General features: G+C 40.9%; 1 protein-coding gene across 1 annotated transcript in view; it reads right to left on the reverse strand.

Moving 5' to 3' along the window:
- TMEM64 (transmembrane protein 64) overlaps positions 1 to 9,634 on the reverse strand; it is a 29,305-nt gene extending 19,671 nt beyond the window's left edge. The window contains exon 1 of the mRNA XM_065903107.1: positions 8,597 to 9,634. Coding sequence (XP_065759179.1) covers positions 8,597 to 9,394 — 798 coding nt within the window. The 5' untranslated portion in view covers positions 9,395 to 9,634. The remainder of the gene's footprint in view (positions 1 to 8,596) is intronic.
- Between the last annotated feature and the right edge of the window lie 15,656 nt (positions 9,635 to 25,290).

The following is a 25,290-nucleotide window of genomic DNA, read 5'->3' on the forward strand; positions in this document are numbered from 1 at the left end:
TGACTGAAGAGCCACAAAGAGAACAGTTTTAAGGAAGTAACAGCCAGTGACACTCAGTGGTTCTGTGAGGTCTATGGATGAGGTGGCACAACATTGCTCAAAGTGGTCATTATATCTCAACCTTCAGACTTAGAGACTCCAAGCTCCTTCAAAACAGGCTGTGTCTCTGTCATCTATTCCATCTGAACTGGACCAATGGCAATGAATCAGTATACTTTAATAGAAAGAATAATCAGTATACTTTAATAGAAAGAAGAACTAATCATAAGTTAAGCTGGCACAGTGTGTATTATGACTCATAATTGGTATCTGAATGAATATCTATAACACAGAATAAGAATTTAAAAAGATGAAAAAAGTTTTTATAAAACATACCATCACCAAACTGTTACATACAAAGTAATGCTAAATAGTTACTCAGAACATTTGTCTTTTTAAGAGTAAACTCTGAACCCTGTCTAACCTCTCTAATTTTACAAATAATGATAATTGGAGGCCAGATCATTAAATGACTTCACCAAGGTCACATAGGAGCTGAGACAGAACTAAACGTCCCCAAACAGTCCATGAGACCAAGATTTTACCATTTTTCTGGTCTCATAGTCACTAGCCAATAAAATATTTTTATTTAACTGCAGTAAATTTCAGTTCAATTGTGAATTAAATTATTAGAAGCAATTTATCTTTTTCTTGATTACTCAAGGCAAATTCTAGGAAAAGACAATACAGTTTAGTTACATTTGCTTCAATTTTGTCTTTAATCTTATTTTGCCATTATTATTTTAGTCAGTACAGCAGTTTAACAGCTCCCTGCTCCTCCGCCCAAAGAAGCAAAAACACTCTCTGTTGCTGCTTCTAACCTACTCGGGGTTAATAAAAATAGCCAAAGTAACTAACAGTTTGGTAACATAAAATTCTTTAAAATGATTCTACTGAGAAGTGAGCCAGGGTGATGGGTCAGGCCTTCCACTTTTAAATTTACTCATTTTTCCCCCCCTTTTATTTTTTCATTTTACCCACAATACCTATATATATATATATATATATATTTTTTTTTTTTTAAAGGCTTTTGTTAAATACAAAGGTAAAAAGATATAGATGGGAGCTTATGGGCCTTTTCCTACAGTTTCAGGGGCTTGGACTTGGTGGTTATTTTACTACAGTGACTGTTATAGCTCTAATGCAAACCAGTAAAGTCCCAGGCTAGGAAACATTTTAGGCTTTGCAGGCCATAGGGTTTTTGTCACAACTACTCAACCTTGATGTTTTAGCTTAAAAAGAGCTACAAATGGTACATCCACAAATAAGCATGGCTGTATTCCAATAACATTATTTACAGATGCTGAAATTTGAATTTCATGTAATTCTCACACACACACAAAACATTATTCTTTTGATATTTTCTCCAGTCATCTCCCTAGCATGATGCTGATTCAACTGTGGAGAACCTGGCCTGGTGCCTGACACATGGGCGGTCCCAGGGCTACTGCTCTGCAATTAGAACCAGGAGGTCTCTGGGAAACCAGGAAGTTCTCTGCTGATCTTCTCAGATCAACAGCACAACGTCAGGTAAGTTCACGGCTCTATCATTTACCAGATGTATGTTCCTAGGCTAGTTATTTCACCACTCTGCCTCAACTGCCTTAGCTTACCATGAGAATTAGGGTCCAAACGAGCATTAAGTAAGTAGTGTACATGTTAGAGGAACACTGCCCAGCAGTCACTAAGCAGAACACAAAAAATGGTTACATTAAAAAGAAAAAAAAGTCTCAAGTTTCATTATGTCCTTATTTTGGAATGCAGAGGATGGAGAGAAGGAGATAGTAATGAGCAAGCTATACATTTTACCACGGCTATGTGGTAGGTAATGGTAAACACATTTCACAACAGAAAGCATGGCTCAAAGAATAGCTCAAGATGTCAGATTAAATGTGAGAACTAAGTCTGACTTCAAGTGTGTGATATTTTGTCCTCTATGTAACTGCCTAGGAGTCACTGATAACTCCTCAAAGGACTGTGTGATGATTAAGGGATACTATACATGTAAATTTTCTGTCCATACTGTAAAGTGGTATACAACATATGATCAAGAGATCTTACATGCTATGTTTCATGCTTTTATTTGAGGTTTCAAAGATTCAACCATGAAAACATTTCCCATGTGGAATTAAGTTTTTCTATGACCAAAGTGAAAAGAGAGAATAATTTTTAGGCTCTCCTGTGGAACAGCTGTAACAACATCAAACCCCTTTGGAAGCTGCATGCACCAATATGAATACTGCTACTCACAAGAACCAATTATTAGGTAATACATTTGGATTAACAGAGGCTTCTCTCCAAGCTCAGTCAATGAAGAATCTGCCTGCAATACAAGAGACCCAGGTTCAATTCCTGGGTCAGGAAGATTACCTGGAGAAGGAAATAGCAACCCACTCCAGTATTCCTGCCTCAAGAATCCCATGGATAGAGGAGCCTGGCAGGCTACAGTTCACGGGGTTGCAAAAGTTGGACAAGACTTAAGAACTAAACCGCCACCAAGCCATCATATTTGGATTAAAGTTGTTATTTCACAGGTGGTAGCTTTAAACCATTGAAGTCCAGATATCTCCACGGAAGTATCTTACAAGAGACCTTACAAGAATGCATTAATGCTTTCTAAATATAGTTATTTTTATGAATGCTTACAGTTTTCAACTTTATCAACAAAAAGGAAATCCTGAAGTTTTGAGGCTACAGACAAGATCTGCTATGTTTAAGTCAGAAATAATCATGTTTACCTCTTAGAATGTTGAGGATGAAATACGTTAACATATTAAGGGGTACTTACTAATTGTGGAATGGTAAGAGAGAGGCTAGAGGTAAGCTGAGGGTTGGGAAAATGTCCTGAGGGGAAAAGAAAACCCACTTGAGGGTTTCCCTTACAGGGAGTACCAAGATTAGATGTGCATTCTAGAAAGATCATTCTGGAGGGAGAAAAAACTGAAAATCCTTTCCTATAAGGCAAAGAGACTAGATAGGAGGCTGAAACGCTGCCAGGGTAGTGGCAGTGGGCTGGACTGAAGGGTCTGGGAGGCAGGATCCAGAAGTTACTGCCAAACACTCAAGTTCTCGCTCCTGCCCGGCACACACGTTGCCCCTGTGAAGTTAGCTGTGGCCACGTCATTTGTTCAGGCTAGTAAAAAGTGAGATTACTTCCAGGTGAAAGCATTAAAAATCAGTAGAATTTACTACGTCACATGAACCAAGTGAAAGATGGTGGCTCTGTAAACCTGGATCCCACAATAAAAAGAACATAAAGCAGACTCCCTGCTCCTTCCCTGACAGAGCTCAACCTACATCTGCGTCAAGTGAGGAAACACACCTTTGCTTTTTTTTTCTAATACCTAAGGAACATATATTTACGAGAAATCATGAGGAAAAATATGGCATATGTGCAATATAGAGTCTACTTATTTAATTAAAACATTTTTAAAAGGATATATTATAAATTCTAGGAGCATATATTATAGTCCCCCAAATCATAAAAGTGGAATTCAAAATACAAATTATATCTCCCTTCACTATAAATAATAATACAAGCTGCAGTTTCTACAAATCTTTGCTGTTCAACCCAATGAGATTTGCAGATTGTTGTTGTAACACAAATCAGCCTATCCTGAATGAAGCAATAAGAAACAGTCATTCTAGATATGTGTCCAGATAAGAACAGTACTTAGAAACACACAGACAACACATCTAGAAATCTGTCTTAATATACAATAATACCTACAGATGCAAGACTACATAAAAAATGTTGGTAGGTGGGGCCTTTATTTCCCACAGGAAAGATGAGTATATTTTTAAAAGTAGAAATGATTCTAAAATGTACCTGGGAAATTGTATTTCTTATGATCTAAGTATTCATACTATAAAGTGTTATGTACTGAGTTTCCACTGCAAAAGTGAAGTGTCAATTTGTTCATCCCTTTTTAAGCACACGTGGGAGAAGGAAAGAAAGTTAAGAACAGATAGCAAGCAAGGGAGAGCCTTTTTCCTTCTATATATTCTTCTTGTACAATCAGCTCCTGCCTCTAAAATATAAAAACTAGCTCCACCATAATAATAACTGCTATTAATTTTTGAGAAATGAGTATGTGCCAGGTAAACGCTCACTGTTTTCACTGCATCAGCTTATTTGAGCCTCATAACTCAGCATAGACTAATCAACCACTATTTCCAAAGCCTGTGCCTCTCGTAACCACTACCTTTCCTCTTTGAAGTAGGCCCAAATCATGAGCATTGATTAAAGGTCAATCAATCATGGACACTGAAGATGAATTTTAACAGGAATGGAGAGGAGAAAAGATAATTTTAAAAAATAGGTAGGGAAGAAGAAAAAGAAATACGCCTGGAAAGGGGGCAGCTATGGGTAGCCAGAGGGGTATGAGGGCAGAGAGGATAAAATCAGAAGTTCTAGAAGGCAGAAGCGAAAGCCAAGCTAAAACAAAAATCAGCATTAACTAAGTTTTCTTTTCACTCACATACCCTGGGTGAATTCAGTATACAGTTTCAGTTGTAGGAGCTATTATGTAGATAGTTAAAAAGAGAAATGAACAAGATGTAATAGACTATATCCAATGGCTCCACAAGCCACGCTGCTTAAGGCCAAGAGTGAGAGTCTGACATAGTACCATGAACTTTTTCAGATCATCTGGGGTTTATAACTCAGCTCCACCACTCGGTCCTTCGAGAGGCTTCACAGATCACACTCTTGTCAAGGCCAAGGGGCCTGTGTAACTCAATGAGGCTGTGAGCCGTGCTGTGCAGGGCCGCCCAGGATGGACGGGTTGCAGTGAAGAGTTCTGACAAAACGTGGCCCACCGAAGGAGGAAACAGCAAACCACTCCAGTATTTTTGCTGCGAGAACCCCATAAACAGTATGAAAACGCAAAAAGATAGGATAATGGAAGATAAGCGCCCCAGGTCAGAAAGAAAAGAAAGTGAAGTCACTCAGTTGTGTCCAACTCTTTGCAACCCCATCGACTGTAGCCTACCAGCCTCATCCATCCATGGGAATTTTTAGGCAAGAGTACTGGAGTGGGTTGCCATTTAAGGAGTCCAGTAAGCTACCGGGAAGAGAGGAGGGCAATTACTCATAACTCCAGAAAGAATAAAGCGTTGAAGTGGAAACGATATTCAGTGGTGGATGTGTCTGGTGGTGAAAGTAAAGACCAATGCTGTAAAGAACAGCATTACATAGGAATCTGGATTGTGGTGTTGGAGAAGACTGTTGAGAGTCCTCTGGACTGCAAGGAGATCAAACTGTCAGTCCTAAGGGAAATCAACCTTGAACATCCATTGGCAGGACTGATGCTGAAGCTGAAACTTCCATAATTTGGCCACCTGATGTGAAAAGTCAACTCATTGGAAAAGACCTTGATGCTGGGAAAGGTCGAAGGCAAAAGGAGAAGGGGATGGGAGAAGATGATATGGTTAGAGAGCATCACTGACTCAATGGACAGGAATGTGAGCAAACTCCAGGAGATAGTGAAGGACAGAGGAGCCTGGCGTGCTGCAGTCCATGGGGTCACAAAGAGTCGGATATGACTTAGCTACCGAACCACCACCACCACCACCACTTGGTAGCTGGGTGATCCTGAACAAGCTCCTGGATGCCTCCATGTCTTCCTCAGTTAAACTACGCCAATAATACCTATTTCAAGACGTCCGTTTTCTTTTTTCCTTCTTTTCTCTTGACCCTACAAGGCCAAACTGAGAGCTGCCTCTTGTCAAGTTCGTTTTCAATTAATTACCTTAAATTATTTCCAAGTACAAAGTATAAATTACATGTTTAATATATTTGATTATTTTTAAAAACTTATTTAATTAACAAATTATAATAAGCTCACATTATATAGCCAGGACAAAATATAAAATGAAGAAATGGAGTCAAGGGTTAAGACTCTACCTGCAAACCATTATTTAGTACCTAGGTGATCCTGGATAACAACAACAGTAATGACGCCATGAAATTAAAGGACACTTACTCCTTGGAAGGAAAGCTATGACCAACCTAGACAGCATATCAAAAAGCAGAGACATTATTTTGTCAACAAAGGTCTGTCTAGTCAAGGCAATAGTTTTTCCAGTAGTCATGTATGGATGTGAGAGTTGAACTATAAAGAAAGCTGAGAGCCAAAGAACTGATGCTTTTGAACTGTGGTGTTGGAGAAGACTCTTGAGAGTCCCTTGGACTGCAAAGAGATTCCACCAGTTCATCCTAAAGGAGATCAGTCCTGGGTGTTCATTGGAAGGACTGATGTTGAAGCTGAAACTCCAATACTTTGGCCACCTGATGTGAAGAGCTGACTCATTTGAAAAAACCCTGATGCTGGGAAAGATTGAGGGCAGGAGAAGGGGATGACAGAGGATGAGATGGTTGGACAGCATCACCAACTCAATGGACATGAGTTTGGGTAAACTCCGGGAGTTGGTGATGGACAGGGAGGCCTGGCGTGCTGTGATTTATGGGGTCGCAAAGAGTTGGACATGACTGAGCAACTGAACTGAACTGAACTGAATGATGACAAAAGCCAGTGTTTGTTATTCCAGGCTTAGTAGCATTTATTTATGCAATCGTCTCAATAATCCTATGAAGTAGGTAACATTACTTTCCCATTTTGCATATACGAAAGTGAACCATAAAGAGGATAAGCAACTTGACCAAGGGTCAACAGATTCAGATTCTATGGCGAACTCTATGAGGACAGCAGAATTTCAGATCATCAGCCCTGTGTTCTGGACTATTAGATAATAATCTATAATATATGTATAATCACTTTCAGTAGAGCTAGTTTAAAGATTAGAAATAATATGTGGAAGCAGTCCAGGACAGTAGGCACACAGTTGGTAGACAAGAAAATGCACAAGGAAATAAGCTATACTGGAGAGGATGCAAACTAACAGAAATTCAGATTCCTTAGTTCCAACCCTCTTTCAAAGTTTAAGGATACTTGAGCCAAGGCTGGGTCAAAATTCAAGCTTATAGGAATCTGTGAAAAGGTAAGAATTTAAGGAAGAGAACATACTAAACACCAGTAAACATCAAACTTTCTGTTGATAAGGAGAAAACTCATCTATTTCCACGTCGCCACAAGCCTCACTCTAGTCATTGCTGCAGTTGGCTAGAATCAACATGAGATTTGCAAAAGGCATTTAAAAAGAAAAGGGTAGGTTGGGTAGAAAGAGAAAGAAAAGGGTAGAAAAGGTTAGAAATATTCTTAACGTAAAAGAAAATGAGAAAGTTTCTAGAGATAACAATTTATTTTTGAAACAAATTTGTCAGGTTCACTAATATATATTGATTCCTGTGGATTTGAGTGCTAAAACTCTTCATACAGTTTTTTTTAGGTCTAGTGGAAGGGTTGAGTTTCTGAGCATCTATATGAAAATTCTTTGAACTTCAGAATCACTGAATTTGAAGAACACAGTAACTAGTTTAACCCCTTCACCTTAAAAAAGAGGAAAGCAAGGGCACATAGCCAGTGGTAAAGAACCTGCACGCCAATGCAGGAGACATAAGAGACACAGGTTCGATCCCTGGGTCAGGAAGATACCCTGGAGAAGGGAATGGCAACCCACTCTAGCATTTTTGCCTGCAGAATCCCATGGACAGAGAAACCTGGTAGGCTACAGTCCATGGACACGACAGAAGTGACTTAGCATACAGCACGCGCTGAAGACACTAAGTCTGTAAATACTGGATCCTTTTTTCCCCCATGGGATGGTCCTCAGTAACAGAGTTCCATTGTTCAATCATTTACTAGCAGTGTTTCCATTACTCAATCATTTACAAAGCGATGTACGTTAGTTAGAAACACCTTAACTGAATAAGCAAAGCACATGAATACAAGACCAAAAAAAAAGTGTACAAGGTGTATAAAAAGACAAATATATTCTCAATTGGAAAAAAAATTACCTGTCCAATTTTGTTTTACCCACTACCAAGTTATTTTAAAATGAAGTTCCTCCAAAGAAAGGTTATAAAGGAGGCTTCCCCCCTTATTACATTTAAAAAAGCAAATTACTTGATGAAAAAAAATCCTATTAAAAATTATAGGAAACTCCAAAATAGAGTCTACTTTCTCCTCTATTCACCCAAACTCTTCCTTTAGCCCCACACTGTTATAAACTTGAGCTAAAATACTGGATGCATTTTGGCAGGTTAGAGGGAAAGCCAGCCTTTATTTACTCCCTGACTGGTGCGACAGCTGCTACAGAATAAGATGACAAATGTTTAAAATAGATTCTACTCCTCTCCTCTCTTAATTAAGAGGGCTCATTTTTAACCAAACTCATATGCCAAAAAAGGAGTAGTTCTTTCTCTACCAAATCTCCTACTGAGGGTGCCCGACACAGATTGGCTTTATCTGTTTGAAATTTCTCAGGGTACGTCAGAAAGTAATTTCCACTTCTGCTGTTAATGTCACTCCTCTGCCGGCATTCCACAGGACGGAGCGCCCTCCCAGGGCCGCCCCAAGATCGCTCAAAAAAAAAAAAACAAAAAAACAAAAAAAAAAACTTGGGAGAAAGAACGGCCCAGCGGCACGCCACTTACCGAGAACACTGCGTTCTGCAGCCCGAAAGGTATGGGGGTGAGTCTGGCCAGCGCCACCACTTTGAGGCCGCTGCCCCCCTCCACGACGCGGATGACTGCGCTGAGCTTCTCGCTGCTCTGGATCCTGGCGGCCACCCAGGCGGTGAGCAGCCGTTTGCAGACCACGTGGGCGATGAAGGTGCCAATGAGGACGCCCACCACCATCAGCCCCATGCCCAGCACGAAGCCGTACAGGTAGCCGGCCGCCACGTTGAGCACGATGTAGCCCCAGCCGCAGGGGAACGAGACCACGATGAAGCCCACGACGAAGAGCAGGACCCCCAGCAGCGAGTCGAGGCTCTCGGCCCAGAGCAGGAGGTGCTGCAGGTAGCGGCGGACCAGGGCCAGGGAAGCGAAGCACACGGCGGCCAGCACGCAGACCAGCACCAGGCTCCGGCACCAACAGGTGCTGCCGAGGCAGCAGCAGCGCCAGCTTCTCACCTCGGCCACGTCGACCACCACGCCGCCGCCCCCCGGGCCGCCCGCTAACGCCCCGCCCGGCCCCGGCAGATCTGAGGCGTCGAGCGGAGCGTGGCGCTCCAGACAGGCGCTGAGCAGGGCCCCCGGGGCCGCCGCCGCCGCCGCGCTCGCCCCGCCCCCGCGCAGGGGCAGGCGCTCAGCCGGGCCGTCCCCCCCGCCTGCCGCCCGCGGCAGGGCCCAGCCGGCCGGCGGCGGCGGCTCGGCGTGGCCCGGGAGGGCGGCGGTGTACTGCAGAAGCCGCGGCAGCGACTGGAGCAGGCTGCCGCCGGCGCTCCACATGCCTCGGCCCAGCGCCGGGCCCTCCTCAACCGGCCTGCGCTTCCGCCGCCGCAGCGGCCGCGCTCGTCAAGCGGCGGGCCTTCATGGCGCCCCGCGCGCGTGGCCTGACTCGCCGCGTTCTCTCGAGGGGCAGGAGAGGGCCTCAGGGAAAAAAGCCTGAGGGCTCGCTGACGGAAGGATGACGCCGTGAAGCGGGAGAAAACTCCCGACGCCACACAGGCGGAGCCCGCCTCTCCGGGGGCCGAGGGGGCGGGGCGTCGGGAGCGCGGGGCGGGGCGTCAGCGCGCGGGGGCGGGGCCTGACGCGAGCTATCGTTGGCCCCGCCCCCGTGACGGACAGCACTCCGCCCCCGCCAGGGTAATGAGGAGGCTGGGTAGCGGCGGCGTACGGAGGGTTGAGTCGCTGAGGGGGCCGCTGGGAGGAGAGAAACAGTAGAGACTATGAGGGCGCCAGAGAAGGAGAGGGGCTTCAGTGAGGTGGAGAGTTGGGTGACGCGCGAGGAACCCTGCAGTGGCCTTCCCGGCCTTCCTAGGAGGCGCATGCGTGCCTGCCTGTCAGGGCGCGCTCTCTCTCTTGGGCCCGGTCCCAGTCAGCCAGCCGCTTGGATTCTCGCCCAATACTGTTGGCTGTTTCTGCAGTAACCTCTGATCGTTTATATCCACAGCTATTGTGGTGATATTGGAGGAAAAAGAGTTCTTCATCTGCTTTAAGGAGGATTTGCTCATTTTTACCTCCCCAGGTAGTGAAATCTCTGTGCACGTTTCAGGTCGTCGTTTGGTGCTTAAGGAACTTAAGGAATTAGGTATAAAAGCCCAACCTCGACAGAATGCCACTTCTGACCCCAGAAGCCTTTTATGAAGTGCCAGACACCTGGGCTAGCAACTTCTCGAAAAGATACACCGAAGAACATTCTTAAGGATTAACCGTACCAGATGACTCCTCCTCATGCTGCTTTCCTTTCTTCTTTTTGCCTAGACTCTAAGGTTAGTGTTCCTCAGGTGCTCTTTCCTTCTCCCTATTTAGAGCTCGCCGAGCCCTCTCATCTGAGTTCATAGATTTGATCCCACTTGGGGGTTATACGCTGATAACCCCCAAGTCTGTCTCTCCCTGTCCCTCCCTTGCACTCCAGCCTGTGGACACACCCAGATGGAATTTCTGTAGGTACCTCAAACTCAGCCTAGCTCTGGTGCAAAAAGGACCTAGTAACTGGTCACATCATTAACCCCTGAATCTCAGTATTTGTTTTTAAACTGCAAAATGAAGATGATAGTACAATTTTACCTCATAAAACTGTTGTGAGGGTTAAATAAAATAATGAAGATACTTGGCACTGTGCTTGGAATCAGTATTCAGCCATGAGAAGGTATCTCATGGTTTAGAAGTGTTGTTCCCCATAGATTTACTCTTTCTTTTGAGTTTCTTGTCTCAGTGGACGACCTTCCACCCAATTACCAGCCAAACAGCCACCAGGACACTTTGAGACCCTACTGATTAGATACCTGCTTTCTCATTCATGTCATTCCTCTCAAGCCATGTGGGTTTGGCTAGAGTCAGATCTGAGTATTTCAAAGATATCAGGCACAAGCTGCTTCACCTTTTTTAATTCCTGTAGTTCACGTGGAGGAGCAGCTCCCTTGTTTAGCTATAGTTTTACTTCCTCTCTAGAAACTTCCAACACTACCTTCCCATCACCCAGTCACACCCAGTTTGTCGTTTCGTTCCCATTCTCACTCTTCTTTCTACTTAGTTATTATCATATTTGTCCATTATGTTGAGATTTTTTGTTTGCATCACTGTTTCCCTCTAGACTGAATTTCTTTAACGTGGGCCCACAACTTATTTAATCTTAATAAGTAAAGAAACAGCAAGCACTCTTTATAAGTTTTTCTGAATGAATAAGATACAGTTTACAGGGGAGGATAAGAAAGCCAGACAGGAGGCTAACAGAAATGTTTGGGCAAGAATCCATTAAGGACTAAAGTAATGGTCATGAAGTTAGTAGGATGGGGATAAATTAGAAGCTATAGGCTTGGCCACCAATCGGGTGTTAGGAGAGAGAAAGAGTCAAAGCTAATACCTGGGTTTTCTATTTGAGGTAGTGGATAGATAATGGAGCCAATGACCAAGAGAAGAAGTACAGAAAGTTTGTGAGAAAGGTGAAACTGGAAATGTCTATGATATCATCCAGTTGTGGCATATTGGTAGTTGGTTGACAATGTGGATAAAGAGAAAATGGGGCATCTCTCCTAGAAATTTTGACATTGGTATAGAGGCAGCAGTTAAGCCATGGTTGCATGAGTGAATGGTGGTGGATGTGTCAAATAGTTTGTTGTCTTTCAGGTTCATGGTAAAATAGCATTTCCCAGCCTCCTTGCGGTTGGGATGAGATACATGACTCATTCTGCCCTTGAATTATGAACACAGCATTTAATTGTTGATGCAAGACCTTCCAGAACTCTTTTCCTCTTTGCCATGGCAATCAACAATGTTCCAGAGTATTTGCTCTACTAATCTTGGTCTTAGAAGGATAATGCAGAATAGTGTTGCATCCACCTTGTGATGGGCTATTTAAAGTGAGTGAGAAGGCAACTTTGGTTGTCTTAAGTAACTGAAATTTCAGGGGTTTTGTTGTTGTTTGTCTCAGAGTAAATCTTTGTCACTTCTTAGTGAATGAGAAGAAGAGTAACACCTTGGGGACACTACTGTACTCATTAAATTATTTTGCATGCAAGAAAGAGAGACCAAAAAGCCACTTTAATTAAAAGGGTTGGAAGCAGGAGTATTTATATACATATATGAGCAGCTATTAGGAACTGAGGCACCTCTAAAGAAAAGTTGTTGTTTTCTTCCCATTATACCTGTTTTTCTCTGCCTCTTTGATCAGTTCTCACACTACTGAGTGCTAATTAACCCTCTTCTTATCCTATAATCTGTATTTCAGAGGAGCACAATTCAGTTGCAAGAGCTCATAGCTCTAAGCCATGTCATAGGCTGCCAACAAGCCTGTGGTTGAGCCACTCTTGTATCAAGTGCCCATTGTGATCCAGACAGTGCCACCACTTTGGAAATACCACTTCTGAAGATTGGAACTCTGGTCAGGGCAGTGTAAACTATAATGGGACATTTTCATTCTTGTCCCACTAAAATTTATTTTTCAATAAATTGTGAAAATTGTGAAATTATGAAAGTTATATTTTACAAATGGAAATTAGATATGTCTTAACCTGCAAATACTCTAACTTCCCACCCTCTGCCTAAAACCTTTCTGTTGCTTTAGCAAAAACACCCAACTCCTTGCCTGGCCCACAAAGACCATTATGATCTAGCCTTTGCCTACATTCCTACTTCCTCTCCTATGACCTTTCCTTCAGTCACAATGGCCTCCTATCTCTTGAATAAACCAAACTGGTTTCAACTTCAGAAGCTTACAGTCTTTCTTGGCTGATCTCTTGTTTCAGTACTCTTCCCTTTCCTCTTATAAAGCTTTCTTGTTATTCCTTTCTTCTTATTCACTTTAAGCTCTTCTGCCATTGCCTCATATATGTTAGAGTCATAATACTCCTTTCCTTCATTGCATCTACCATTTGAAATAGTCTTGTGTGGATATTGTGTTACCATCTGCCTTCCCAAAGAGAATGAAAACACCATGAAAATGAGCGTCTTTTTCTGTCTTATGATCCCCTGTATCTGGAGAATAGTTCCTGGCATGCAAAATACTGTTTAACTGAATGAAGGAGATAGTAGGTACTGTGCTTGTCTGCTGGTTATTTTTCACTGATCCTCCATCTGGATTCATTCTCTACTCTTTCCTGCCTTGATGTGCATCTCGGGAGGTTGACTTCTGGAGTTTGCCATCACTCAGTCTTCATTGTGCTCTGAGTTTCCAGTTAGGTTTGACCAATGAGAGGCACCAGAAGACTGGAAGATAGTAGAGTGAGAGGTGGTCAAGTTATTTATCTCTGCCCAACCCAGCTTCACTATGTTTTGTTAGTAACTGAATTCTTCCATACCCAAAGTTTTGTTGAGTGGCCTTTAAGTTTCTAGCTCTTTACCAACTCTGGTAATGGCTTGCTGATGCTTCATCATCCCTTGTATTACTCCTTTGATTAGACACTTTATTATGGTGGAGATCAGTGTTCTCTGCTGTTCTCCACTGTTAGATCAGTGGAGAACTAACTCCAGAGAGAATGAAGAGACAGAGCCAAAGCAAAAACAACACCCAGTTGTGGATGTGACTGGTGATGGAAGTAAGGTCCAATGCTGTAAAGAGCAATATTGCATAGGAATCTGCAATACTGATTCATAGGTCCATGAATGAAGGCAAATTGCAAGTGGTCAAATGAGATGGCAAGAGTGAATATTGACATTTTAGGAATCAGCGAACTAAAATGGACTGGAATGGGTGAATTTAACTCAGATGACCATTATATCTACTATTGGGCAAGAATTCCTTAGAAGAAATGGAGTAGCCATCATAGTCAACAAAAGAATCCAAAATGCAGTATGTGGATGCAATCTCAAAAATGACAGAATGATCTCTGTTCATTTCCAAGGCAAACCATTTAACATCACAGTAATTCAAGTCTATGCCCTGACCAGTAATGCTGAAGAGGCTGAAGTTGAATGGTACTATGAAGACCTACAAGACCTTCTAGAACTAACACTCAAAAAATATGTCCTTTTCATTAGAGGGGACTGGAATGCAAATATAGGAAGTCAAGAAACACCTGGACTAACAAGAAAATTTGGCCTTGGAGTACAGAATGAAGCAGGGCAAAGGCTAATACAGTTCTGCCAAAAGAACGCACTGGTAATACCGAACACCCTCTTCCAACAACACAAGAGAAGACTCCACACATGGACAACACCAAATGGTCAACACCAAAATAAGATTGATTATATTCCTTGCAGCCAAAGATGGAGAAGCTGTATACAATCAGCAAAAAACAAAACTGGGAACTGACTGTGGCTCAGATCATGAACTCCTATTGCCAAATTCAGACTTAAATTGAAGAAAGTGGGGAAAACCACTAGACCATTCAGGTATGACCTAAATCAAATCCCTTATGACTATACAGTGGAAGTGAGAAATAGATTTAAGGGACTAGATCTGATAAACAGAGTGCCTGATGAACTATGGATGGAGGTTCGTGACATTGTACAGGAGACAGGAATCAAGACCATCCCCAAGAAAAAGAAATGCAAAAAAACAAAATGGCTATCTGAGAAGGCATTACAAATAGCTGTGAAAAGAAGAGAAGCCAAAAGCAAAGGAGAAAAGGAAAGATATACCCATTTGAATGCAGAGTTCTAAAGAAAAACAAGGAGAGATAAGAAAGCCTTCCTCAGCAATCAATGCAAAGAAATAGAGGAAAACAATAGAATGAGAAAGACTAGAGATCTCTTCAAAAAAATTAGAGATACCTAGGGAACATTTCATGCAAAAATGGGCTCAATAAAGGACAGAAATGGTATGGACCTAACAGAAGCAGAAGATATTGAGAAGAGGTGGCAAGAATACACAGAAGAACCGTACAAAAAATATCTTCACAACCCAGATAATCACGATGGTGTGATCACTCACACTCACCTAGACATACTGGAATGTGAGGTCAAGTGGGCCTTAGGAAGCATCACTACAAACAAAGCTAGTGGAGGTGATGGAATTCCAGTTGAGCTATTTTAAATCCTGAAAGATGATGCTGTGAAAGTGCTGCACTCAATATGTCAGCAAATTTGGAAAACTCAGCAGTGGCTACAGGACTGGAAAGGTCAGTTTTCATTCCAATCCCAAAGGGCAGTGTTGAAGAATGTTCAAACTCCCCTACAGTTGCACTCATCTCCCACACTAGTAAAGTAATGCTCAAAATTCTCCAAGCCAGGCTTCAGAAATACGTGAACCATGAACTTCCGGATGTTCAAGCTGGTTTTAGAAAAGGCAAAGGAACCAGAGATCAAATTGCCAACATCCACTGGATCATCGAAAAAGCAAGAGAGTTACAAAAAGGCATCTATTTCTGCTTTATTGGCTATGCCAAAGTCTTTGACTGTGTGGTTCACAATAAACTGGAAAATTATGAAAGAGATAAGAATACCGGACGACCTGACGTGCCTCTTGAGAAACCTGTATGCAGGACATGGAACAACAGACTGGTTCCAAATAAGAAAAGGAGTATGTCAAGGCTTTATATTGTCACCCTGCTTATTTAAGTTATATGCAGAGTACATCCTGAGAAACACTGGGCTGGAAGAAGCACAAGCTGGAATCAAGATTGCCAGGAGAAATACCAATAATCTCAAATATGCAGATGACACCACCCTTATAGCAGAAAGTGAAGAACTAAAGAGACTCTTGATGAAAGTGAAAGAGGAGAGTGAAAAAGTTGGCTTGAAGCTCAACATTCAGAAAACTAAGATCATGGCATCTGGTCCCATCACTTCATGGGAAATAGATGGGGAAACAGTGGAAACAGTGGCTGACTTTATTTTTTGGGGCTCCAAAATCACTGCAGATGGTGACTGCAGCCATGAAATTAAAAGATGCTTACTCCTCGGAAGGAAAGTTATGACCAACCTAGCCAACATATTAAAAAGCAGAGACATTACTTTGTCAACAAAGGGTCTGTCTAGTCAAGGCTATGGTTTTTCCAGTAATCCTGTTTGGATGTGAGAATTGGACTATAAAGAAAGCTGAGCACAGAAGAATTGATACTTTTGAACTGTGGTGTTGGAGAAGACTCTTGAGAGTCTCTTGGACAGCCATGAGATCCAACCAGTCCATCCTAAAAGAGATCAGTCCTGGGTATTCATTGGAAGGACTGATGCTGAAGCTGAAACTCCAATATTTTGGCCACCTGATGTGAAGAGCTGACTCATTGGAAAAAACCCTGATGCTGGAAAAGATTGCAGGCAGGAGGAGAAGGGGACGACAGAGGATGAGATGGTTGGATGGCATCACCAACTCAATGGACATGGGTTTGGGTAAACTCTGGGAGTTGGTGATGGACAGGGAGGCCTCACGTGCTGTGGTTCATGGGGTCGCGGAGAGTCGGACATGACTAAGCGACTGAACTGAACTGAATATATCAATGGACAGATCTTCCAGAGAAATAATATGGAAACAGAGATCCTAAGTGATACAAGAGAACAGTTAGATTTAATTGATATTTTCAGGATATTACATTTTGAAAAAACAGAATAGAAATACTTTTCAAAGATATATGGAACATTCTCTAGGATTGACCACATACTTCGGCACAGAACTAACCTCAACAAATTTAAGAAATTATTTCAAGCCTCTCTTCTCACCATGCATGCATGCTAAGTCACTTCAGTCGTGTCCAACTCTGCGTGACCCCATGGACAGCAGCCCACCAGGCTCCTCTGTCCCTGGGATTCTGCAGGCAAGAATACTGGAGTGGGTTGCCATTTCCTTCTTCAATCCGTTCATACATGCTAAGTCACTTCAGTAGTGTCCTACTCTGTGTGACCCCATGGACAGCAGCTCACCAGGCTCTTCTGTCCACAGGATTCTCCAGGCAAAAATACTGGAGTGGGTTGCCATTTCCTTCTCCCCCCTGACCATAATGGTATTAAATTAGAAATTAACCACAGGAAATGAGAAAAAAAATGCGTTTTTTGGAGACTATTAACAGCATGCTACTAAAATTCCAATGAGTCAACAAGGAAATCAAAAAGGAAATTAAAAAATACCTTCAGAGAAATTACAATGAAAACACAGCCATAAAAAATCTATGGCATGTAGCAAAAGAAATTCTTAGAGGGAAGTTCATAACAATACAGGCCTTCATGAAAAAAACAGAAAGGTCTCAAGTTAACAACCAAACCTACCATCTAAATGATTCAGAAAAAGAACAAACAAAAAAAGACAGTAGAATGAAGGAAATAGTAAAGATCAGAGAGGAAAAAAATGAAATAGATTTTAAAATATAGGGAAAAAAAATCAATAAAACCAAGACCTGGTTCTTTGAAATGGTAAATAAATTTGGCAAACCTCAGACCAGGCTCACCAACAAGAAAAGAGAGAACCCAAATCAAGTAAGAATTTAAAAAGAACTCTCAACTGATACCAAGAAATACAAAAAACCCTCAAAGATTACTATGATCAATTATATGCCAACAAAATTGACAATCTAGAAGAAATGGACAACTTTTTAGAAAGATAGAGCCCATAAAAATTGAATCAAGTATACATAGATGATTTGAGCAGACTGATCACTATAAGTGAAATAGAATCTGTAGCAGTAAAAAAAAAAAAAATCCCTACAAACAAAAGTCCAGTTCCAGATGGCTTCAAAGGCAAATTCTACCAAACATAGATGAAGTCATCCCAATACTTTTCAAACTCTTCCAAAAAACTGAAGAGGAGGGAACACTCCCAATGACATTCTATGAAGCCATCATCACTCTGACACCAAAACCAGAAAAAGACACCACCAAAAAAGAAAATAATATGTCAATATCTTTGATGAATATACATAAAGGAATACTACTCAGCCACAAAGAAGAATGAAATAATGCCAGTTGCAGCAACATAGAGATGATTAGGGATTCTAGTGAAGTAAGTCAAAGAGAAAGACAAATACCATATGATATTACTTATGTATGGAATCTAAAATTTGGCACAAATGAACATATCTACAAAACAAACAGACTCATAGGGAACAAACTTTTGGTTGCCAAAGGGGAGAAGGGTAGGGGAGGAAAGGGCTTGGGAGTGTGGGATTAGCAGATTAAACTATTATATATAGGATAGATAAACAGCAAGGTCTTACTGTATAGCACAGGAATACAATTCAATATCCTGTGGTAGATCATAATGGAAAAAAAGTATATATATAAGGAATCCGTATAACTATATGTGTATAACAGTCATTTTGCTGTACAACAGAAATTGGTGCAACGTTGTAAATCCACTATACTTCAATTTAAAAAATTATAACAAGAAGAAAAGAACTTGAAGGGCAAACATTTTCTATACGTTTTAGCAATAACTATTATATTAAGTACCAAGAAATCATATGAACACTTTTAATATATTTGTTAATTCTTCTGTTCTTTGGAAAACAGTTCTTCAATAATTGGTCAAATAAAGGTGAATAGGTCTTGAATTTAGTTAATAACTATCAATAAGTACAGGAACTAATACTGCCATGTATAAGAAAACCAATGTTTAAAGTAAAATACTATGGTTAAATTTTTGTTGGTTTACACAAAATAATCTGACCTATCTCCTTTAAAATTGAATACAAAAGAATAGAAGTTAGGATTATTGTGGATCTGGACTCCTGTTTTTGTATATTTGTTCTTACAAGTTGATGAAATACCATTCCCTTCTAACCAGTGAAAATCTCCAATTTAAGGTTTAGAACTGTTTAACAAAGAGAATTTTTCTTAAGTGAAGGAATTATTGCTCATAATTTCTCCTCACATCCCAGTTTATAAAATCCACCTTTTAATATTTGGGCCTTCCCTCATGGCTCAGATGGTAAAGAATCTGCCTGAAATGAAGGAGACCTGGGTTCGATCCCTGGGTTGGGAAGATACCCTGGAGAAGGAAGTGGCAACCCACTCCAGTATTCTTGCCTGGAAAATCCCATGTACGGAGGAGCCTGGTGGACTACAGTCCATGGGGAGGCAGAGTCAGACATGACTAAGTGATTAACACTAACATATTTACTGGAGCCATTCTTCAGGTTAAAACAATGCAACAATTTGTCCTGTGGTCACCAACTGGAAGAACCCTTTGAGCATTATACCTTGGGCTGCATTTAGACTTTTGTATGAGCAATCCCAGATTGTCCCCCATATTAGTTTCATGTCAGGGCAACAGGCTACACAGTTCCCTAAAGAATGATTTCCTTCCTGGTATTACAGATAAACCACTAAACAGTATGGAATCTATGTCAAAGTCACCTCTAAATTTTATTTTGGAACCTAAGATCACTACTAGGTTCTTTTATCGGGAAAGGCATTTTCCTTAAATACGCTCACTGTCTTCAATGTGGCATAGGTAATGTGAAAATCTAATTCTACCCCCTCACAACTCCCCTAGTATTTTAGTCTATTTAAAATTTTGACCCACCTTTAAGTTTTCCTTTAATGCTGAACTTGTATAATATTCTTATGCTAGGCAGTCTTTAGTTCAGTTGAGTCACTCAGGCATTTCCAACTCTTTGTGACCCCATGGACTGCAGCATGCCAGACCCCCCTGTCCATCACCAACTTCCAGAATTTATTCATTCATGTCCATGAAGTCAGTGATGCCATCCAACCATCTCATCCTCTGTCGTCCCCTTCTCCCACCTTCAATCTTTCCCAGCATCAGGTCTTTTCAAATGAGTCAGATCTTCACATCAGGTGGCCAAAGTATTGGAGTTTCAGCTTCAGCATCAGTCCTTCCAATGAATACACAGGACTGATCTCCTTCAGGATGGACTGGTTGGATCTCCTTGCTGTCCAAGGGACTCTCAAGAGTCTTCAGCACCACAGTTTGAAAGCATCAATTCTTTAGCGTTCAGCTTTCTTTATAGTCCAACTCTCACATCCGTACATGCTGCTGCTGCTGCTGCTGCTGCTGCTAAGAGGCGTCAGTCATGTCCAACTCTGTGCGACCCCATAGACAGCAGCCTACCAGTCTCTGTCGTCCCTGGGATTCTCTAGGCAAGAGTACTGGAGTGGGTTGCCATTGCCTTCTCCACACATCAATACATGACTACTGGAAAAATCATAGCCTTGACTCGACCTTTGTTGGCAAAGTGATGTCTCTGTTTGCCATGACACCAAAATGAAGACATACTATGTAAGAAATAAATACTGAAAATAACTGTCATAAAAATACTAGAACAAAATACACCAAAATGCTCTCCTTTGGGTGTTGGTTGTGAGTGAATTTTAAAAATCTTAATGCTTTCTGCTGCTGCTGCTAAGTCACTTCAGTCGTGTCCGACTCTGTGTGACCCCATAGACAGCAGCCCACCACGCTCCCCCGTCCCTGGGATTCTCCAGGCAAGAACACTGGAGTGGGTTGCCATTTCCTTCTCCAATGCAGGAAAGTGAAGTCGCTCAGTCGTGTCTGACTCTTAGCGACCCCATGGACTGCAGCCCACCAGGCTACGCCGTCCATGGCATTTTCCAGGCAAGAGTACTGGGTTGCCATTGCCTTCTCCCTAATGCTTTCTATCCTCTCGATTATAAAAATTTAATTGGTTTTGATGTTTGTGTGTGTTTATTTGCAATTTAAGGTATTGACCTTATTCTACAAATGTGAGTAAGCTTAAGGAGGTTGCAGTGGGGTTGCTAAAGTTCCTCCTCAAGTGAAGACGCTGAGACCACGGTTGTCTTCACCATGACCGGATGGAGAGACGGGAGGACCTTTTCTAGGGAATCCATTCTAAGAAATTTATACTTAGATGTGTTCATAGGACAAAAGTAGCACTGAAGAGCTCCTTTTCTTCTTACCAATCCTAAGGCAAGCAGGCAAAAAGAAACCAACATTCTAAACATTTTTTACTCAATTCAAATTCATTTTAAGTAATAAATATTCACAAGGATATTCAGAAACTGTAATGTCAATGGAAAAAAGTCAAATGGTATCACTGACATACTCAACTTTAAGATGAATTTTAAAAATAGTGCTGAAATTATATTTTTATATACATGCCTAGGTAGTTACTTAATGATCTTAGAAAGCCACAGAGTGGTTGGTAATTTATTAGGTAGAGACTTGGCCTGTATTTGTATACATTTGTAGATGAGTGTCACTTTTATTGTCTTTTTGCCGCTAAATTTTGTATAGAGCTCATCTCAATAATAGGGCTTCCCTGGTGGCTCAGACAGTAAAAAGTGCCTGCCATGCAGGAGACCCGGGGTTCGATCTCTGGGTCAGGAGGATCCCCTGGAGAAGGGAATGGCAACCCACTCCAGTATTCTTGCCTAGAGAATCCCATGGATGGAGGAGCCTGGTGGGCTACACGGGGTCGCAAAGAGTTGGACATGATGAGCGACTAACACTTGCACTTGCATCTCCGTAATACTGGTATTTCATAATATAGTGTTTGATAAATTGTTAACCTCTTTGGAAAGGTAACATGAAATCCATATTTCTATGAAATTAACACAGCTAGGAGTACTTTTTAAACACTACGCAGGTAATGAGAAACCACAAACTCAGTTTTGTGTTGGTGTTTCTGTTTTTTTACTCTAAGATTTTTGTTGTAATAAAAACCATTTTGCTTCTTGGAATGAATCTTTTTTTCACAGTTTTTCAGCCAACTTTTCATATGGATGATTTCAAATAAAATATAGAGAAATATGAAACTAGTAATATTGCTTTACAAATGTCAAGTTTCAAACTCAAAATACAAAAAAGAAAAATTCAAATGGGACAAAGAACAGAGTTTTGTTTTTAAGACTTAAAACATCCACTTTAAAAACACTCATATTCTGAGGCAAATTGAAAAAAATGCTTCACTAGGTGAAACAATGATTGCTATTATGATACATAGTTAAATGAAAATACGGGCAAGCATAGACAAATACTAAAGAAAAACTTCATTGTGCAAATACATATTTTCTTGAAAATAACCTTGGAAGATGTACCTCCCAGGTGAGTTTACACAAAAGTGTTGTCTATTGAAGCCGGTAGGAGTTATGATCATAAGATTTTGAAGGATTGTTAAAACCTCATAGAAAGGTCTATATGATTTTTTGTCTTACTTTAAACAGGAGTTCTTGTTTCCACATTCTGTTTTTTTGCTAATTAATTTTTGAAACACTAGTTACCTAAAAGTTAGGGGATAATCATTATTTTGGTTGTAAACTATCAGTTACCCTGTTTGCTTTTGCACCTGCTTTGCAATTATTTTTTAACTATTTACACATTTTAGTATAATACCAGATAACCTTATGTCATGTTTTGGTAATGTCTACATAGGTACTTCATCTATGGGAGGGCTACTGGCCATTGTGGATCAATCAACTGGTAAACTGTGCTTATTTGAAGTTTTCTGTTTTTAGCCTCATGATTTATTTACCTGACTTTTGGGGACTGTTAAATAAAAAAATAATGGAATTAAAACCAATTCATAATACTTGTCACAAATAGAGGAAATGTATTATAAAGAATAAACTAGTTTTAGTGTATCATATTTGATGTAGGCCCTATGCTTTGCTGCCTGTATAAATTGCCTTCTTTAGCTTACTTATCTCCAGATGTTGCCAAAGAACCTCAACCTGTCACACCAGCCCCATTCATACCTTAAGATAATATGAATCAAGCTGGCATTCCCCCCCACCCAGAGAGTTGTTCAGCAAGCAAATGAAAATACCAGTTAGAAGATAAGAGAGAAATTCAGCAAGGGGATGCATACTTTAGAAGGCCATGCCAGTGGATGAGATCATCTAGGAAAAAGTAGAACAACTGTTATCAGCTAAATCCATGCCCTTTTTGAATAAATACAAAACCACCTTACCTCATTACCTGATCTTTATCATAGCCTCAATATCCATATGGTTCCACCTTTAGTTTGTGTGGTCTATTTTATAAAACTAATATTTTTGCTACACTTTCAAATTACTGTAAAATTTAAAGGCATTTCCAGACTAGAAATGATAAATGAGAAGAGCAGCCGGCTGAGCATGGCAGCTTAACTAAAGGAATAGCCATGGCTTCCTACTCACCTCATAGGATTGCTAGGAGCAGCAAATAAAAATATACAGGTTGAGAGCTCTGAGATTCAGTGTACAAAAGTCAGAATTTACAGGATGCTCTTGCTGGAAACAACTATTTCTCAATATATGTGCAATGGATAATCTTTAGCCTTTGTTTTGGGAAACCCTGGCATGTTATAGCAATTGGTGGTTTTATTCATTATATAGTATCAATCATATGGCTGTGACATGACTCAAGATACATTTTATTACCAGTATTCAAATCATTTGCATCTAACTTAATGGGTAATAGTTCTCTAATTCTAAGCCTAGCGAAGCAGACGGAGTGGCTCATGAACAGTTGTGGGTAGTAGCATCTGTTCGGTCTGGGGAGTCTTAAGTTCATTATCAGGATTTTATGGACTGGTTTGTAAAATTTTACTGCTTTGTATACTCTGCAGTTGAGGCCTCTACAGGGACCAGTACCAGTAAAATCCTGGAAACAAAAAGAGCATTTTAATTAATTAATTTAGCTGCACCACGTCTTGGTTGTGGCACACAGGAACTGCAGTTGTGGCCTGAGAACTCTGTATTGCAGCGTGTGGGACCTAGTTTCTCAGAGAGGGATCAAGCCCAGGTCCCCTGCATTGGGAGCACAGAGTCTTAGCCACTGGACCACCAGGGAATTCCCACATTTTCACTTTTAAATCAATTATTCATGCTTGCTTTGTTTAGAAATTTGAATGAGATTGGGGTGCTAGGTACCGATCATGAAGTTCAGGGGTACCGCTGAACTTAGCTCAACCAATTAACTCTTTCCCTCATACTTCTGAGAGGTATCTTCTTATGAAGCAGATTTCAAGGGCAAAAATAACCAAACAATAGTAAAAAAAAAAAAAATTATATAATAGCTGGGAATTTGGCTTAGAACCAGAGTACAAAGTTCTAGTAAAATAAATTGGGCTGAACACATGAAAGGTCTCTATTTCTTTAGCTTATTAGGCCTAAATAACCTCAAGCTAAAGCAGGCTCCAAGGATTGCTCTCTCACTTTTAATGCCGCAAAGGGAATCCTAATACGCCAGTGAGCACTACTGTAAATGGAAAGAATGCCAAACAAGAGACCCCTGTTAGCTCTCCTATGCATTGCCGAAGTTAACATCTTGTGCTCCAAACTTAGGGAGAGTGAAGAAGGGGAGAGGACAGCCCCAAAGTGCCTCCACACCACTTGCCCTGTCCTACAAAAGAGGAGAGAACCCTGTGTGAATTGTAGTTCCTTGGAAAACTTTGACTCTTGAACAAAGCAGCTTAATCAATGTGCTGTGATATTATTCTCCTCCCTAAAGGGGAAAAAAAGAGGATGAATGTGCAGCAACAAAATTATTTCAAGTTATTTGGGTATATTTCTTGAAGAAACCAGCATGCTGTTGTTTTCTGTTAGATCTTTGATAAAAAGACGCTTTGGAGGGACCCTCAAATCCCTGAAAAATCATCCATCTTCTTATTCCTCGGGGACTAGTAGGAAAGTCTAAGCACACACATGCATTCTTTACAATAAATCTGTTTTTATCCCAGAGCCCTAGTGGGCAAGACTGAGTCATGGAGTTTTAAAAGGACTCCTTTTGTGCTATTGGCCTAAAAGTCTAAATGGAAAGAAAGCCAAAGAGGCCTCTTTGACTCCTCTTCCCTAGGCCTGTACCTGAATTTTTGCTTTTGGATTTTCTACTTCAATAAGAAGGGAGAAAAGACAATTTTGAGAAAGATAGCAACAAAGGTAAAAGAGTCTTTATGTTTAGAACTCTAGAGCTGATCTTATCTGTTACTAAGTCTTTCAGGCCACTCAATATTTGAAGGTGTGTTTGGGGAGCATTTCAATACCAAAGTCACATAAAGGAACACATTGTATATGAGACAAAGAGGAGCAAAACTGAGATCCTCGTAGAACCCCAAAGATACCAAAGTCATAGCTACTGACGTACCCAAAAATCTCTTGGAAACCTTCAGCCAATGGCTGACTGGCTTTACTTCTTGATTATATTTCCCTTAGCTCCAACTCTTGAGACATTTATCACATTTTGTTATTCTTTAACAGCCATCTTTTCCCTAGACTGGAAGCTCCTCAAGAGCCAAGACATGACTCTGTCTTGTATTTTCTTGCACTTAGCAGGCCTTCAATTGGTTTTTTACTGTTGAATGACATTTGTGCTCTTGACTAAAACCTCTTTT

Source organism: Muntiacus reevesi, chromosome 12 (assembly GCF_963930625.1).
Source record: "Muntiacus reevesi chromosome 12, mMunRee1.1, whole genome shotgun sequence".
NCBI classification, from domain to species: Eukaryota; Metazoa; Chordata; class Mammalia; order Artiodactyla; family Cervidae; genus Muntiacus; species Muntiacus reevesi.